The sequence below is a fragment of the Phragmites australis genome, chromosome 12, assembly GCF_958298935.1.
Source record: "Phragmites australis chromosome 12, lpPhrAust1.1, whole genome shotgun sequence".
Lineage (NCBI taxonomy): Eukaryota > Viridiplantae > Streptophyta > Magnoliopsida > Poales > Poaceae > Phragmites > Phragmites australis.
This window is the reverse complement of record NC_084932.1, coordinates 30,591,929-30,609,074: the sequence shown is the minus strand read 5'-3', so window position 1 is coordinate 30,609,074 and position 17,146 is coordinate 30,591,929. Positions and strand designations below refer to the sequence as shown.

At 43.7% G+C, this 17,146-nt stretch overlaps 2 protein-coding genes across 2 annotated transcripts; both read right to left on the bottom strand.

The window, feature by feature from the left end:
- Positions 1-1,675: 1,675 nt before the first annotated feature.
- On the bottom strand, positions 1,676-4,056 carry LOC133886520 (phosphopantothenoylcysteine decarboxylase subunit VHS3-like). Its single transcript, XM_062326198.1, has 4 exons — positions 3,995-4,056; positions 3,719-3,896; positions 3,207-3,396; positions 1,676-1,887 (listed from the first exon to the last, which is right to left on the bottom strand). The coding sequence occupies exons 1-4, from the start codon at positions 4,054-4,056 to the stop codon at positions 1,676-1,678; spliced, it is 642 nt and encodes a 213-aa protein (XP_062182182.1).
- A 7,153-nt stretch (positions 4,057-11,209) lies between these two features.
- On the bottom strand, positions 11,210-13,632 carry LOC133887232 (novel plant SNARE 11-like). The gene is made up of 6 exons (XM_062327181.1): positions 13,395-13,632; positions 12,879-13,124; positions 12,529-12,622; positions 12,392-12,429; positions 12,107-12,195; positions 11,210-11,891 (listed from the first exon to the last, which is right to left on the bottom strand). The coding sequence occupies exons 3-6, from the start codon at positions 12,553-12,555 to the stop codon at positions 11,752-11,754; spliced, it is 294 nt and encodes a 97-aa protein (XP_062183165.1). The 5' UTR covers positions 12,556-12,622; positions 12,879-13,124; positions 13,395-13,632; the 3' UTR covers positions 11,210-11,751.
- Between the last annotated feature and the right edge of the window lie 3,514 nt (positions 13,633-17,146).

Below are 17,146 nucleotides of genomic sequence, written 5' to 3'. Positions count from 1 at the left end.
TGTAAAAACTGTTTAGTTGTTTGTCCGGGGAACTTTGGTAATAGCCATAGAATTCAAGTTGACGTTGATCCAGCTTTTCATTAAATTATGGTATGTGTCTCATACCAGATCTCCCTAGCATATTGTAAAATTATGGTTTGAGGAATTGGTTGCTCCATATCCTCTTGTTTTTGTTTTGTTTGAAGCATGGAATGAGCTGGTCCATCACGATCTTATCTCTCATAAACACAATGCTAGAGAAACAAGGATTTTGTCCATCCCACCAAAATCATGGGATGGTCTCATGAGGATGGGTTGATCCCTCAAAGTCTCGTAGCAAACACATTCTTAATGTATACCTGCCTTGTTTGAATTTATTTCTGCTTCAGTTTTTGTTTTTTATATTTTACTATAGCATGCTCCCTTAACCTTCACCTCCTCCTTGTTGCAATGTGACCTACACTGTTACAAATATGAATGCTCAGCACTTGCTGTCAATATGGTAACTAATATAGAAGCGTTGCATATTTTTGAATCAATCTTTATCCTGGCTATTTATCCCTTTGAAATAATTTGTGGTGTTTTAATGGTGCATGTTTTTTAATCTATTTGACAAGGTTGAATTGCTGTAAGCAGTTGGCCTGTTGGTTTTGGACGTAAAAGCATTATGTTTATTCTCATGATAGGTGCCCTCGCTGTTATGACGAGTTTCCTTTCACTCTACTATATCATTATGGCATCTCATGAATGTGACAATCATCTGAAGAAAAATAAACTTTCATTGAGCTTGAGGTCTTAAACTACCCTGTTGTATTCAGATGAGTCCATATGGTTTTACATCTATGCATGTGTAGTAGTATAATATAGTATCCTCAACAGGTCAGTATGTGTTCTGAACAAGTTGGTTTGTTTGTTGCAGTTGGACACAAAGGGTTTCAGCCTGATGGTACCTTGGCTTTGAGGAAGAATGTTGACGTCACGTACTGCTTTGCCTGTAGTCCTAGGATGTTTCATCCCAATGGTGAAAACTATATTGCTGGGCATTGTAATACCCCGTTCGTTTACGACAGTCCGTACTAAGGAGAGAGGGTTAGCTGCCATGCTATACATACATATATACTCTTGTTTCGTCCCTGCTTTGGACCAAGTAGACCTGTAATGTACTGAAGGAGCAACTGTAATGTAATTCGGTACTTGTAAGATTGCTTTGCTGCTATTCTGTATCATCACCAGATACTCCTCTTGTCACCGCATAATCAGATACTCACGTTCTTATGTATGTAATCTACCTATGATATATAGTTATCTGACTCGACAAAGTCATTACATGATGAGATGGATGATACCTAGCACAGCAGCATGCTTGCTTATTGTTTTCTTTGTGATGGGGATGCTTATTGTTGGTGAGCTATGAGTATGTACGTGCCTAGCCGCAGGTTTTCATCTCTAACGAAAGAAAAATAAAAGAAAACCAAGATCGATGCCACATTAGCCAGCAGCAGACTAGCAGTTCATGGTTAAGATGGAGCTCATTTTGCAGTCTAAAGAAAAACGCGTCAACAGTTATTTATTATGGATCAGAATACATAACCGACCGATCGATATATGGAGCTAGCTAGATGCATGCTGAGACCAACAATTAAACTAGCTTAGGTATACGATCTCGAACACTTATTACTACTGGATTGAGAATCGATTAGTTGCCATCTTCATCATCGCCGTCGTCATCCTCCTCCGTATCATCATCGTCGCCGTAGTCCTCCTCCGTATCATCATCCTCGCTGTAGTCCTCCTCCGTATCATCATCGCTGCCCTCCTGCTCCTCGGCATCACCGTCGCTGTCGTCGCCCTGCTGCTGCTCCTCCTCTGCATGACCATCACCGCGGCCGTCCTCCTGGCCACCATCACCTGAAGATCCGTTGGCGGGCATGAATGTAAGCAGCTACTAGTACTAGCCAAGCCAAGGTGTAATTCATTATGCGCATATGCATGTTATAAATGACTGATTCAATATGTTGAAGCTTGCCTGGTGGTTCCGGATGCGGCCGGTGGCCAACAAATCCTCCCTGCTGCGGATGCTTGAGGCCTGTGCAGTATAGGCAGTTGTCCCGAGTCCTGCCTTCTTCTGCAACGAAATTTTAATAAATATAATGGAAGTGAGATGATACCTGGAGTACCGATCGATTATCTATCTTATATATATACACACAGTATTCGGCGAGTCTATTCTACGTCTAGACTCAACTCTAGTTACTTTTACGTCACCCTCAGTTATAACTCAAAAAATTGTTAGTTACATCCGCTAGTATACCAGTTACAACCACCGAGTACACTAAGGACTAACTAACCTAGAATTACTTTAAACTACTGAATACACTAAGGACTACTGAATTTTTTTTCACAATTGAGAACTACTGACACCATGAGAATTGCTTAGTAGTTTTCGATAGTTTTATTCAATAGTTTGTTCAGTAATTATTCCGTAGTTCTAGTCATAATAAAATTGTTCTTTTCAGTAGTTTGTGTCCTCGAGAGCATGAATTGCTACTTTTATTTCACCATGCACGGAAAAAAGACGAGCCAGAGTACTGGATAGTTATTATATAGTATAAATGGTTGAGTACTGGATAGTGCTTGAGTACTGGATAGTTATTTCACCATGCACGGGAGGGTATGCGTGGCCCCAACCTTACTGCACGGAGTATCCATGCCATGCACCACGCGTCTCCTAACCCCGCACGTACACTCGCCCGGTGCACCACGTCGTGGCTCCGTGCCCGCTCGCCCGGCGCGCCATACGTCCCTGCGGGCCCGCGCGCCGCTCGCCCCCACGCGCGCTCGTGCCTGCGTAGCGCGCGACCCAAGCGGGTTGGGCTGGGAGGTGGCCAGGCAGGTCAAGTCGGGCTGGGGCATTGGGTTGGCTGTAGAATATTATTCTACACCGTAACTGTAAAATATATATATATATATATTACGTTTTAGATTATATTATGATTATAATAGTATGTTTCTTAGATTGTACATCATTAGGTAAGAAATTCATTAAAAGTTACGTTCATCCATAATGCAGTTACAACTCAATTTTTTTACATCTGGTTGTAACTCTATCTCGCGGGTTGTAACTCTATATCTCGCGGATTGTAACTCTACTATTTGTTAGATTATAACTCAGAGTGACGCAACAGTAATTAAAATTGAGCGTAGACACACTATATATATATATATACCTTTGGTACGGAACCGAACGACCATGGTGACTGTCTCGGGGCCGCCGCCGGGGCCCATAACCTCGGCAAAGAAGGTGTCATAAGGCTCGTCATATCCACCGGCCTTGAAGTTGACGTGGAAGTAGGCAGTCCTGTTGGAGAAGAACTTGTGGCTGCCTTTTGCTTCATGCAACATGATGGGCGAGTTTCCCTGCGTGCGTGCGTATATACACAGTACATATAGATAGGTAAAAGTATATCATATCTAATTTAATTCCAAGTACGCTAGCTTTTTCGCCATAAGATTGGCGAATCTAGTTTTTGCAATACGTAACTAATAATGTTTTCATTTTACTTGGCTGAACACACTACTTGTCAAAGTTTATTGCTAGCTGGTCGTTTAATTTTTTGGACATGCATGGATTATTTTCGATGCATGTATTACTAATGCATGGGAGAGAGCAGCAGCATTCATGTATATATATATGTATATGATGCATATGTATTTATCTATTTTATATGCACGTACGTACCTGTTGCTGACTGTAGAACTCCACCGCCAACTTTGCGCACGTGTTGGACTGGTCGCTATCGTACTCATCATAATACCTTTGTGCGTCCAGCGGCCGAGGCCTCTCCTCGGCGTTCAGCCTCGCTGGCAAGCTCTCGAAGTGATCCACAAAAGTGCTGCTCATGTAATCAGAGTAGCTCCTGCATGCATGTATTGGAGCAAAGCAAACTGTGTGATATCGATTACTCATGCAGAAACTGTGTTAGTCGTACGTTGCAATGTGAAGAATCATGCGTACCTGTAGGTAGGACGAGCATTGCCAGGGCCACCGGCGCCGTAGTTGGGGGTATAGCCAGCCATCGTCGACGGCCGGCCGGTCGCACACTCGATCAGCTCTCGACAGTAGTGTGTGTACTTGCTACACGTTTAACAAGCAAAGCTAGCTAATACAGTAGGTGTGTAGCGAGAGCAGGCTGCTCTGCATATATGTGTGTGTATATATAGACACACACCAGTATATATAGGGAAAAATTCATAAAATACCATTCCAAAGAGTGGTGGTATGTGGAATACCATCTTAAAGAATGGATTCCATAAAATACCACTTTAAAGAGAGGTTGCTCCACTAAACGCTATTTTCATTTTTTCTTGCCTAAAACCCAATGCGAAGTTACCCTTTTGCCCCTGTCACTATCAGGATGCATCAGGTTTGCTGGTTTTGCTCAGGCTACAGCAGTTATTTGATTTTTGCTAGATACTTTTATAAGTACGAACGTGGAAGAAATCACACAGAATGGATTCAGTGAATGCAATTTTAGCAATTGTTTTGGCAATATTTGTTTGTTGTATGCATGAACAACTCATTTTTCTTCAGACATGCAGCTGTGCTTCTGTTGTACTGTAGCGCATGTGAAAAGTCTATTGTACCCTTTGTGTTATTTTTAGTACTGTAGCACGGAAAACTAAATATGTTCATGGTATTGCAGCGAAAAAATATTTTTCTGGCACTGTAGTGCTAGAAAAGAAATATTTCTACGGTACAGTGAAAATTAAAATTTTTGGTACTGTAGCACGAAAATGGCTTGCAGATGATTAAATATTTTGCGTTTTTATTTTCAGTACCACAACATTATATTTTCGCGCTACAACACCGCGCCATTATAATTTTCGCGCTGCAATAGCGCAAAAATATATTTTCGTGCTACAGTACCACGAAAAATATATTTTCGTGCTACAGTTGTATGAAATATTACTTTTCGCACCTCGGTATTATTTTTGAAATTTTGTCAAACAACATATTATTTTTGAAATATCTGTAAAAATTTCTTCTGATTTGGTCCGAGGGCAATATGGTTATTTTTGGAATATATTTTCACGGCAATAGCATAGAGTAAAAGTTTTTAGTTGCCAGTGGTACATAGTGAAAGTGAACTTTATCGATGGCAAATAATGAATTGAGATGTAAACCGATGGCATACAATCAATTTATTCTAACCTTTTCCGCTACTGTGGGCGTGCAAGGCGTCCTCGTGAAGGAAGGGGCAAAAGGGTAACTTCGTGTTGGGTTTTAGGCAAGAAAAAATGAAAATAGTGTTTAGTGAAGCAACATCTCTTTAAAGTGGTATTTTATAGAATCCATTCTTTAAGATGGTATTTCACAGACCACCGCTCTTTGGAATGGTATTTTATGAATTTTTCCGTATATATATATATATATATATATATATATATATATATATTAACATGTGTCCCGGCCGGGGACGTACGTCCTGCTCCTATAGTACTGTGTATGCCAGCAAACTGATTCTCGATCAGGTAGCAGGCACGCGCGCAGCTATCAAATCAAGCTACCACGTCGGCGTATATACGCTGACGCGGTGGCTTCACGCGGAGGTACGATCGGCTCCCTGCTATCATATCGATTGATCTCGTGAAGCAACACGTTTATCATCATGCAGTATCATCCGTCTGTCAGATGACGGAATAACTATGGCTGTGTTCGTGCAGCAGATCGAGCGGTAAAATCTGTTAGATTTTCAACACCCGACACGGGCGACGACTCGTCATGCGTCAGGCAGGCACTCGAGTGGGCGCGGCAGGCTCTCCACGCGCGCGAGCGAAAAAGGTGGCCACCTTGCTGTCGGCCACTGATAGCATGGGCAGTGAGGCGATGTGGCGTGTCAGGAGAGAGGAAAGAAGCATAAAGAAGCAAACGGGTCTGACTAGGGATGGAAACGGATCGGATACGTATGGAATTGAATTCGGATAGTACGAGTTACCATATTTTAATCCGAATACGAATACGGATTCGAATATCTTCTCCGAATATGAATACGGATTCGGATATCTTCGAATACGAATACGAATCGGATAGTTCGAATACGAATCCGCATTCGGATATCTACTCGATCTTCGAAATTCAGGTTGGAAATTTAAATTTTTGAAAAAATTTGACTGAAATTTGATAAAATTCGAATGAAATTTGTTCTACTTTGATTGGGCCGGAATTTTACAAATTTTGTTCAAAATTCATGTTGGAAATTTAAATTTTTGATCAAATTTAACTGAAATTTGATGAAATTTGACTGAAATTGTTCCAATTTGATTGGGTTGGAATTTCGTTTATATCTGAAATTTCTAAAACTTTAGCAAAATTTGGTTCCCTGGTTGGCGGATACGGATACGAATCGGATATATCTCGAATTCAGATATCCACATTTGAATCCGAATCTCGAAAACGAATTCGGATATATCCATTTTAGTATCCATTTCAGAAACGAATACGGATACGGATATCCATATTCGCATTTTAACGGATACGAAATCGGATAATTCGGATTTCCTGACATCCATTTCCACCCCTAGGTCTGACGATGCCCGCACGGAGTAGCAAGAAAATCAGACCCTGGCTCTCCATTGGTTAGACCCTCTCAGCAAAGTACTAGTAGCTAGGAGTAGCTGAGTACTAGTAGCCACGGATTCATGCTGTCACGCATCGCATTTCGGGTTTGCCCGCGGGTACCCGACCCGTTATACCCGTGGGCGAAAAAGCATGTCCATACCCGTGCCCTCGGGCGTGGTACCGCAGGTACCGAACCCGCGGGCAGGATTGCCATCCCTAATCCAGTACACTAATGTGTTCCGGTTTGAGATTTTTTGGACAAAGCTTGAAGGAGTTTCTCAAGTAGTTTCTGAGGCATGGAATAAGCCAACTCAAGAACGGGATGCCATCCGTCGATTACACATCAAACTATCACGAACAGCGAAAGCACTTAAAAAATGGAGTCGTGCAAAAATCGGAGATCTTCGCCTACAACTCGCTATAGCTAGAGAAGTGATTCTCCAATTGGACAAGGCCCAAGAAATAAGACTCCTATCATCAGCCGAGAGAGAACTCAAAGAGAAGCTTAGGATACGCTGCCTAGGCTTAGCCGCTATGGAAAAAACTAGATTGCACCAACGATCTAGGCAGATCAACATACAAGAAGGTGATGGAAACACAAAACTGTTTCACCAGCATCCGGCCTGGGGGCCGGTTGGTCATGACGGGGAGGGCAAGGGCGCCCAGGCCCTTGAACCACCACGGTTCGATGCCTTGGGGAGGCAGCCGTGGATGCATGCCCCATTAAAACGCCTCCAAAGAAGGCGTCGGATGGGTGGGCCCCCGGTTCTAAAAAAAAAAAACTGTTTCACCTCAAAGCTAATGGAAGAAGAAAGAAGAACTATATCCAACAGTTGCACACACCTTCCAGCCTTGCTATATCACACGAGGATAAAGCAAATGAATTGTACAGACACTTTTCCGATCAATATGGGAACAAAAAGAAACAGAGAAATTACGCTGAATTGGGCATCTTTGGGAGTACAGGCTGACTGATCTTGCTCATTTGCAACAGCCCTTTGATGAAGAAGAGATAAAGGAAACAATCATGGACATGCCTTCGGAGAAGGCGCCGGGCCCTGATAGATTCATCGGTCTCTTCTTCAAGCTATGTTGGGAAATTGTTAAACATGATCTGGTGACAGCCATCTAGCATATTTACAATCTGAGAGGGCAACACCTTCACCTCCTCAACAATGCTAATATTTCCCTCTTGCCAAAGAAGATGGACGCATCTCAAGCAAAAGATTTCAGACCAATCAGTCTTATAAACAACATAGCGAAGATTTTTACTAAGTTGCTTGCAAACAGGCTAGCGCCATATCTTAATGACCTAGTGTCCTCGAACCAAAGTGCGTTCATCAAGAAGAGATGCATTCAAGACAATTTTATATACACTCAGAATCTGATTAAATGCCTACACAAGAGGAAGGAGCCGGCCCTTTTCCTCAAATTAGACATTGCAAAGGCCTTTGACATAGTGAGTTAGGAGTACTTACTGGAGCTTATGCAGCATCTTGGTTTTGGACAACGTTGGCGTGATTGGATTGCTTTACTCTTCTCTACCTCTACCTCCCATGTTTTGCTAAATGGAACTCTAGGTATTCGTTTCTTTCACAAAAGAGGCCTTCGGCAGGGAGACCCTCTTTCACCAATGCTTTTCATTTTAGCCATTGATCCGCTGCAAAAGCTTCTTGAGTTGGCAGTGGCACAAGGACTGCTAAATCTGATTCGCAATCGAGTTGCAAAGCTGAGAATTTCCCTTTATGCGGATGATGCTGCTATCTTCATTTCTCCAACAAAAGATAATTTGCGAACTATCAAATGCATTTTGGAGATCTTCGGTAAGGCCACAGGTCTAATTACAAACTTAGAAAAGTCCGAGGTGTATCCCATTAGCTGTGATGGCCTTAACATTGAGGAAATTTTAGAAGTCTTCCATGCACAGTGCAAGGTCTTTCCTTGCAAATATTTGGGGCTACCTTTGTCCACTAAACAGCTGCGCAAATTGGAAATACAACCTCTTATCGACAAGACAAGATGGTAGGAAAGCTACCGGGATGGAAAGGCAAGCTTCTAACGAGAGCTGGAAGACTTACACTAACTAACTTTGTCTTGTCATCTCAACCTATCTACCATCTCTCAGTTTTTCAAATGAATAAATGGGCCTTCAAAAGCATGGATAAAATTAGACGAGCTTTTCTTTGGAAAGGAGCTGAGGAAGTGAAAGGTGAACATTGCTTGGTCAATTGGAAGAAAGTTTGCCGCCCTAAGAAGCTAGGTGGCCTTGGCCTGAAAAACTTAACTATGTTTGGAAGAGCACTTCGACTTCGTTGGTTGTGGTACGAATGGCAGCAACCGGAGAGGCCATGGTTAGGGGCTTCTCTCCCCTGTGATGATGTAGATTGATGCTTATTCGCAGCTTCAACTGAGATCACCATCGACAATGGACAAAAGGCAAAGTTCTGGAACTCACGTTGGCTGCAGGGTCAGATGCCGAAAGATATAGCCCCAAATCTCTTCTTAATCGCTACAAGGAAAAACCGAGAGGTGGCTTATGAACTCCAAAATGGTAACTGGATTCGCTCCGTAAGAAACATCTCAAGTTCCATCCAGCTACTTGAATTTGTCGATCTTTGGACGAAAATCCTAGGGGTTGTGTTACAGCCTGACATCCCAGATAGCATCTCTTGGAGGTGGACGGCGGACGGCACATATAGTGCTAAATCTGCATATCTAATCCAATTCCAGGGCTCCTTTTGTCGGTTCAAAGCCACTCAGATCTGGAATGCCAAAACTAAGAACAAATGCAACTTTTTTATTTGGCTGTTCGTGCAACAAAAGCTAAACACGGCGGACAATCTTGCAAGGAAAAACTGGCCACATGACAGTCTATGTCCCCTGTGTGATCAATCACAAGAATCCATGATACACCTCGGCCTGCATTGTGTTTTCTCGAGAGAGGTATGGGAGCATATAGCAAATTGGTCACATAGGCATGAATTCAGAAGTATGCTCCAGCGAGACCATGCCTCAGTTCAAGACTGGTGGGAGGAGACAATAGAGTCCTTTACGAAGCCCAATCGAAAGGTGGCCATCTCCATTTTCATCTACACCTGTTGGAATATTTGGAAAGAAAGAAACTGACGAATTTTCCAAAACAAGAACCTGGGGCCGTTGCAAATTTTCCATCTGGCGAAGGATGATATTGCGGCCAAGTTGGGAGAAATCTCGGTGTCAAGCTAGTTTAGTTCCTGTAGCTTCTCTGAACATCTTTCCCTGTTGTTGTTCTTCTCCTTTTCTTTCTTTTCCATTTCCCCTTTCTCGTGCTTCTCCTGCTGTGGTTTTAAACTGCATGTTTCTTTCTCTTCTCCTATAATGAATGACAGAGCTCCTGTCACTTTTTCGAAAAAAAAAAGCACACCATCGAGAAGGCGGTGCAGAATTGGATCCGCGTCGACGACGACAAGCTCAGGTTCCCCAGCGGCGGGACCATGTTCCCGCACGACGCTGATGCGTACATCGACAACATTGGGAAGCTCATCCTGGGGGCCCTGTCGAGCTCTGCCATGTCATGCTCCTGCTCGCCGAGCTCCGTGTACTGCCTTTGCTTGTCGTCGCAGCGGCCCTCTGCTCATTGGCGCGGCGGCGCCAGGTGGATGCTCCTCGTCGCGCCGGCCCTCTGCTCGTCGGTGCGGCGGCACCGGGTGGCAGCTCCTGGACGCGTCGGCCCACTGCTCCTGCTAGCGCCGGCCAGAGGCTCCTGGGGCAGTGTCGGCCGCCTACGCTGCTCCTGGACCTCGCCATCATGGTAACGGGGCTGAGAACAGCTCCTCTGGAATCTGTAGTTTTGCGATAAAATCGGCGCTAAATTTGTAGTTTTATGAAATTATTGCTTAAATATGTAGTTTTGCGATAATTTTATCAAAGAATCTGTAGTTTTGCGATAAAATTGGCACTAAATCTGTAGTTTTGTGAAACTATTGCTTAAATCTGTAATTTTACGATAATTTTACCAAAGTATCAGTAGTTTGCGAAATTTACTCTAAAAAGTGGCACCGCAGCTCGGGCTCAACAGCACATCCAAATCACCTGTGTGACTACCATGTGGACCCAAGACCATTGAGAGGTAAAACCCAGTGTAATGTGAGAAGAATTGGGCTAAAACCTAGTGCAATGTGCAAGAAAGTCTAAAACCTAGTGCAATGTGATAATATGGCACCAAAACCTAGTGTTCTGTGCAATTTCCTCTAAAAATATTGAGCTGCATGCACCAATCAGTTCATACAAAAACCTAAGCTGATTAGAAAAGGTGGACAATTCACTTGTACTTCAACACTCTCTCCTCAGTAATTTTTTGTTTTAATTACGTCTGTCAGGACTCAAACTCGAGATCTCTGACCCTGATACCATATTGAGCTGCATACACTAACCAGTTCATCTAAAAGCCTAAGCTGATGAGAAAATATGGACAATTCACTTATACTTCAACAAAAAAATATGAGAAAATTATCTCCTGCTCTCCAATATTGTGCTTGTGCACCATGTATTGCTATGACCAAATATGTATCACAAATATTTGCTGACAATGCCTTCCGGACGTCTCTCCCCTTGGTCGAGTTTTTTAAAATACGTACCACAAATGTGCACCATGTATCTCTGATGCCTCTCACGCCTACAAAAGATCATGATGGTGTAATTAGCAAGCGAGTCCACATACAGATACAAAAGCATGCACCAATCATGCTCTTCTTCAAAGTCTCGTATACAACCTAGCGATGTATCAAGCGAGTTTGACGCACTATCGTGCAGCTTTTAAGCCAATCTTCAAGGGGATGGATCGATACATTATTTGTAGTATTCTTGGAGGAGATGGCCACCAGACCGCTTCGACTGATGAATGGATGAGGACTATGAGCATGAAAGGTGACATTCAAGTTCTCGTCAAGTGTGATGGGTGAAGCAGAAGACTAAAGCGAAGTTAGAAGCAGCTGTCACTGGACTGTTTAGAGAATCGCTTCTGTAATCTTCAATTTGTTGTTAGTTTGTTTAAGTTTCCAGGTGGAGGCTGCCGTGTGTCTGACTATTTGCTCTGAATTGTTGTTATTCTTGGTTTTAGTGATACTAGAAAGGATGCCCTCGCCTGATGATCCGCATAGACAGAACATTGGAAGCTATTGGATCTGCAGTGTGTAATAGGATCGATCCCCTTCAAGATCGCCTTCAAGATCAACCTGTTTAGATCGTGCAATAGCTTGATCAGTCTCATCCATTAATTGATTGCCATGATCCATTAACTGCTGGTTTGTCATATCTGCAAAAAAGAAAGGATAGCACAGCTTAGTAATCTGAAGAGCTGTATAAATCCATGCCGGTTGTCAGAGGCTCGTTTCTTTTAAAACTTCCAATAGCTAAAACATTACACCCAAAACGAAATGGGTTTATCTTAAATATTCTTAAACTTCGAACCTGAAAGAGAACATACTATCACATTGGTGCATTTATAGGGACCGTGATATTGCAACTTACTTGATGCTAACAAGACATTTTCTTCACCAAAGCCATCTTCAACACTTGGACCGTCAAATAGATCAACTCGCTTATTTTCACTTGCATGTCTGCAACCCAAATGATCTTATATTTAAGTATCAAGAATTGTTACCATAAACTAGAGGAGATGCGTTCCACAGAGTTTATGAGCAAGATAATTATGATGTAGAAGTTAGAAGTGCAAGGGCAACTTGTTATGGGTGCATAAGCGAAAGTTGGATATACTATGAGAAATATGGTGTAACGAGATAGGTCAGCACTCACTGTTTCTTAAGAGCAACGTAAGAATTTAGTTCTTTGATCTGCAAAACAAGACAATCTCTGGTTTAGTGGAAGTTGTTGAATCAGAACAGGAAGGTGTATAAAGTCACATGTCATAGAACACTTTTCGGTAATAGTACCATTGACTGCTTTCTGTCATGCAGCATTTTTGCGGTATCCGGATCAGTTCGCCCTGCCTCATCTTTGGTAACTCGCTCGAAGTCTTTGATAAGTCTAGAAAACCACATAAGATGAGCAAAATGTCAGCTTTAATGAAGCTACTCGTACAACATCGAAATTAAGCGACCAGATATCTGTTTGTCCTGCAAACTAATGCTTGGTCCCATCACTTAGATTTTAGAAGCAGAAATTGCTGGTAGTTGCTCTTAAGAAACAGTGAGCAGCAGAAATACTGGAACAAGGTAGTATGCAGTGCAGTATAGTTGTTATAAGCTACAAAAATGATTGCAAGAAAAATAAATATACTAACATGAGCCAAGCAGTGACACTTCTTTACCCATGCCAAGCGCCGCATTTTTGTTTAGCATCTCCAACTGCCCTATTGTATGAGGGAGGATGTTGCTAAAAGCTACATCGTATAGAACGGGGATAAAAGAGAATGAATAAGTTCTTCCAGCTGCACCATTTGCAATATCGCATCTTATCAGTAAGTTCTTCCAGCGGCCTGCTCCGGCGGTTGGCATCCTTGATCTTGTCCAGCTTCTGAAAACCATTTCTGCAGACAATTCAACCAATGCATCAATCAATTCAGCCCCGTTTCTTTGCCAGATTATGCTACAATTTGTACAGAGATCACGAAGCAGAACCTGCGGACATCGAAAGAAAAAGGTTTTTTTGGCCCCTACAGGCAAACAATTTGTTCCCTAAACTTGTGATCCACTCGCGAAATCGCAGGAAGCAAACTGAGAACTAACGACCATTCTCAGGCAGCATAAACAAATTACGAACAACCGAAATCACAGCAAGTAGAATGATTGGAGCTTACTGCAATGCGCGGAGGATATCGCCGATCTGCCCATCGATCTCGGCCAGCTCCTCGTTGACCGACGCCAAATCCATCGTCTCCTACTTCGTGCAACCACACCAGCAACCGAACCCGAGAGAGGAAAGCGGAATCCAAACAGAAAGAAATGTTACGCTTGTTTCCTCGTGGCCCAAGCCGAACCCCACGAGAACCGGATCGATGAGGACGGCGGCGGCGGCGCAAGGGGCTCCAATGGGGATGCGGCGCGGAGCCCGATTGGATTCACCAGGCGAAGATCGAGAGGGATCAATCCCACGCACGGGGCGGGGGAAGCAGGTGGAAGATGAGCACCACCGGCCTCGTATTCATCCCCGCAGCTCGCAACCAATCGAATGCCCCCAAATCAGAACCTTCCCAGCCTTGTTGCCATCTACTGCCGTCGCGCGCTGAGAAAAAGGGCAGGAGCCCCCTCGCTACCGCCGCCCACTAACGTGAAGAAGGGGGTGCAGGCTCTACCGCCCCTACCTCTACCCGACGCGCGAAGAAGAAGAGGGCGCCATCTGCTGCCCTGTTGGCGCCCTGCGGAGGAGGAGAGGGGCCCGTAGGCCCTTGCGCCGCTGCCGTGAAGGCCTTGCAGTCCGCGCGCCGCTGCTGTCCCTGCTGCCATTGCCTATGGAAGGAGGGAGCGGGCGGGTTGGGGGAGGCGGAGGCGAAGGGGAAGACTCCGGAAACACGAAGAATAGGACGGCCTCTGTCTTCGCTTGCTTTCCATCAGATGGTCACCGGCCAAATGATGACGTGGCTTCACGTGGTTTGAGATATGCAACGCGCTATAGGATATAGAGATTGACACAAGGGCTCCCGTTGCGGTGTCCTGCCCCTTTTAAAGAAAGAGCGTTAGTTAATGATTAAAATAGTATCTTACAATGCATTGTTTCATTTTGTTGTTTCATAGACACACATGCAAGAAAGTAACTATGTTGGAAACGGTGCCCATATAGTTTCATCTAGATGAAACCCTTTTCTTCTCTCTCTTTATTATTTTTTTACCACATCATCAAAAATGCTGACATGACATTCTATTTAATGAGAATGAAACCGCCCTTGAGAGTGGTCTAATGCTCACTACCACCAACCAGTCATCACATATGGTAAAAAAAAAATCATAGATGGTTTCTTAAACAAATCATGTTCTAAGAGCATAATAATGTTTTAAAACTAACATTCTCTAGAATATTTCAACGACACATCTCTCTCAACAAAATGCGGCCGCTAGCAGTGAATAACACACTGAAGGTTTGGTATGAGGGTCATCTGTAACAATAATTGAATACAGACAGTTATGGTACAACGGCTCATGGATTCGATGCATGCTCTTCCTCGGGCATTAGCTCAGCACTAGACGCTGGAACTCGTGGCACCAGCAAGGTTTTTTAGATCGAGATCTAGGTAAGATCGTTTTTTGTCAAGTAAGATTGGAGGCTATCATGAGCTTGCGCTTTTTCTTCAATGCAATTGGTCAGAAGGTACTTGATCCAGAAGCACTAGCCGAGCTAGAAAAAAGACACTTCGAGACTCTATGTCTTCTCGAGATGTATTTTGTACCATCCTTTTTCGATATCATGATCCATCTCACAGCTCACCTTATGAAGGAGATTTATTTTCTTGGCCCTGTGTTCCTGCATCATATGTATCCATACGAGCGATTTATGGTCGTTCTCAAGTCGTACGTAAGGAATCGTGCTTTGCCTTAGGGTTGCATTTGCGCAGAGTTACTCTATAGAGGAGGTAGTGTAGTGGTGCATTAATTACACGGACTCAAATAACCCAATTGGTGTGGCTCATTCTCTCCACGAGGGCAGGCTCGCAGGGCAAGGCATTTTGGGGAAACATGCAATTACTCCTGAGCCGAAGGCATACGACCAAGCTCATTTCCTCGTGTTGCAATAAATGAGTGAAGTGTCCCCATATTCGACGAGCAAAAGTAGTTGCTTCTTCAAGAGAACCCAGAGCGGACCGAAGCTTGGCTTGCGAAGCAACATATGCAAAGGTTCAACACTTAGTTTCGAGATCGAATCAATCAATCGAGTACTCCTACAAGTGATTTGATCAGGAAACTAGCAGCAGGCCCTATATACACAATCAATCAAAGGGGGAGGAGGAGGAGGAGGATATGGGTGGCGACTCCGACATGACCGACAATGACTAGGAGGAGGAGGAGGAGGAGGATGAGGAGATGGCCAGTGCCGGTGGCGACTCCGACGATGACACTGATGAAACGTATTTCATTACTTACCTAGGTTTATGGATGGTTATACGAATTTAGCAATTTGGATTTAGCAGCCTTTTGCAGTCCCGATGGGTTTTTTTTGTGTAATCTGGACCTTCTTTTGTATACAAGAACTCATGAAGTGATGATCTTACTTATCCTAAATTAATGAAAAGATCAGTTAAGTGGAAAAGTGTGTTAAATTGAGAATGCAAGTGAGAAAGCTAATTGAGTACTACACCAATCGTCCGCGCGAGTTCATTTTTCTCATCATCGGATTATCCTGCTACCAAATCCTGACTTGGCTTCAGGATGCAGCCAGTATACAGGTAAACCCCTTAGAGGGACGAGCACATCAGTGACGGGTGATAACGTCACGAGTCACTAAATAGGTCATTAGTGATGGGTTAATTTACCACCCGTTAGTAATGACCGAGTCCCAGTGATGGGGTGGTAAATCCACCCGTCACAGTGATATGACCCGTCACTAATGATTTGTGTATATATAACGGTCCGGGAGCCCTAGCCTCCGATTTTGCCTAAGTCCTGACGCCTGAGCTTCCTCCTCGATGGCCGCCGCCCGCTCCTCCTCGCCTCCTTCTCTCGGCCGTCCCTGAGGCCGCCACCGTCTCCCAACCGTCCCCCTCCCCCTCCCCGACGTCGTCTTCCCCTGCGCCCTCGTCCCCGACTACCCCGACGCTGAGGAGCACAGCCGCCGTCACCGAGGACCACCACCCTGACGCCGAGGAGCTCACCGCCTCCTCCCCGATGAGCACCCTGACGCCAAGGAGCCCATGCCACCGTGCTCTGTGCCTCCATCATCCTCATCCGTCGAGGTAGGCCTCCTGTCGTCCTCTCCTCACAGACGCCTGCCGCCATCGTCCTCATCCGTCAAGGTAGGCCTCCTAGCTCACTTACTGCAACCAATTATTTGTGTGAGGGAACACGTATGTGCTTACTTGCTTGCTTGAGCACTCTAGCTTCATTGATTTTTAGTGTTTAGTGTTAGATTGGAGGCTAGGAAGTTAACACTGTTTAGCAATCTGAGTGTCAGTTCTTGTATACTGGGGCGAGGTGAATATGGTTCATGCTTAAGCGTATTATGTTCTTAACTTCTTATGCTGCTAGTTTGTACATGATATTGTGGACCATAATGTCTACTGATATTTATAAATTGTATTGGATCATTCTTGTTTCTATGACATCTTGTTTTTTATTAGCCTAAGATTCAGAGTATGTCATGTTGTCTTTATATAGTTTATTTCTCCTTGTGATTTCTATTATACAAAGTTTATAGTTTTTGTTCCTTCTTTGTGACTGTTAGGATGAATTCTTTGTGACTGTTATTTTAGATTCTCTTATGCTGCTCTTTACCAGTTACTTTAAGTTATGCAAGATCATGTTATTCGAATGCTTTTGCTTCAATACACATGTTGTTACCCATTTTTGCTTTGATGATGACATTTAGGAAAGTAAAATTAAATTTGCAAGAAAATCCCAAAAA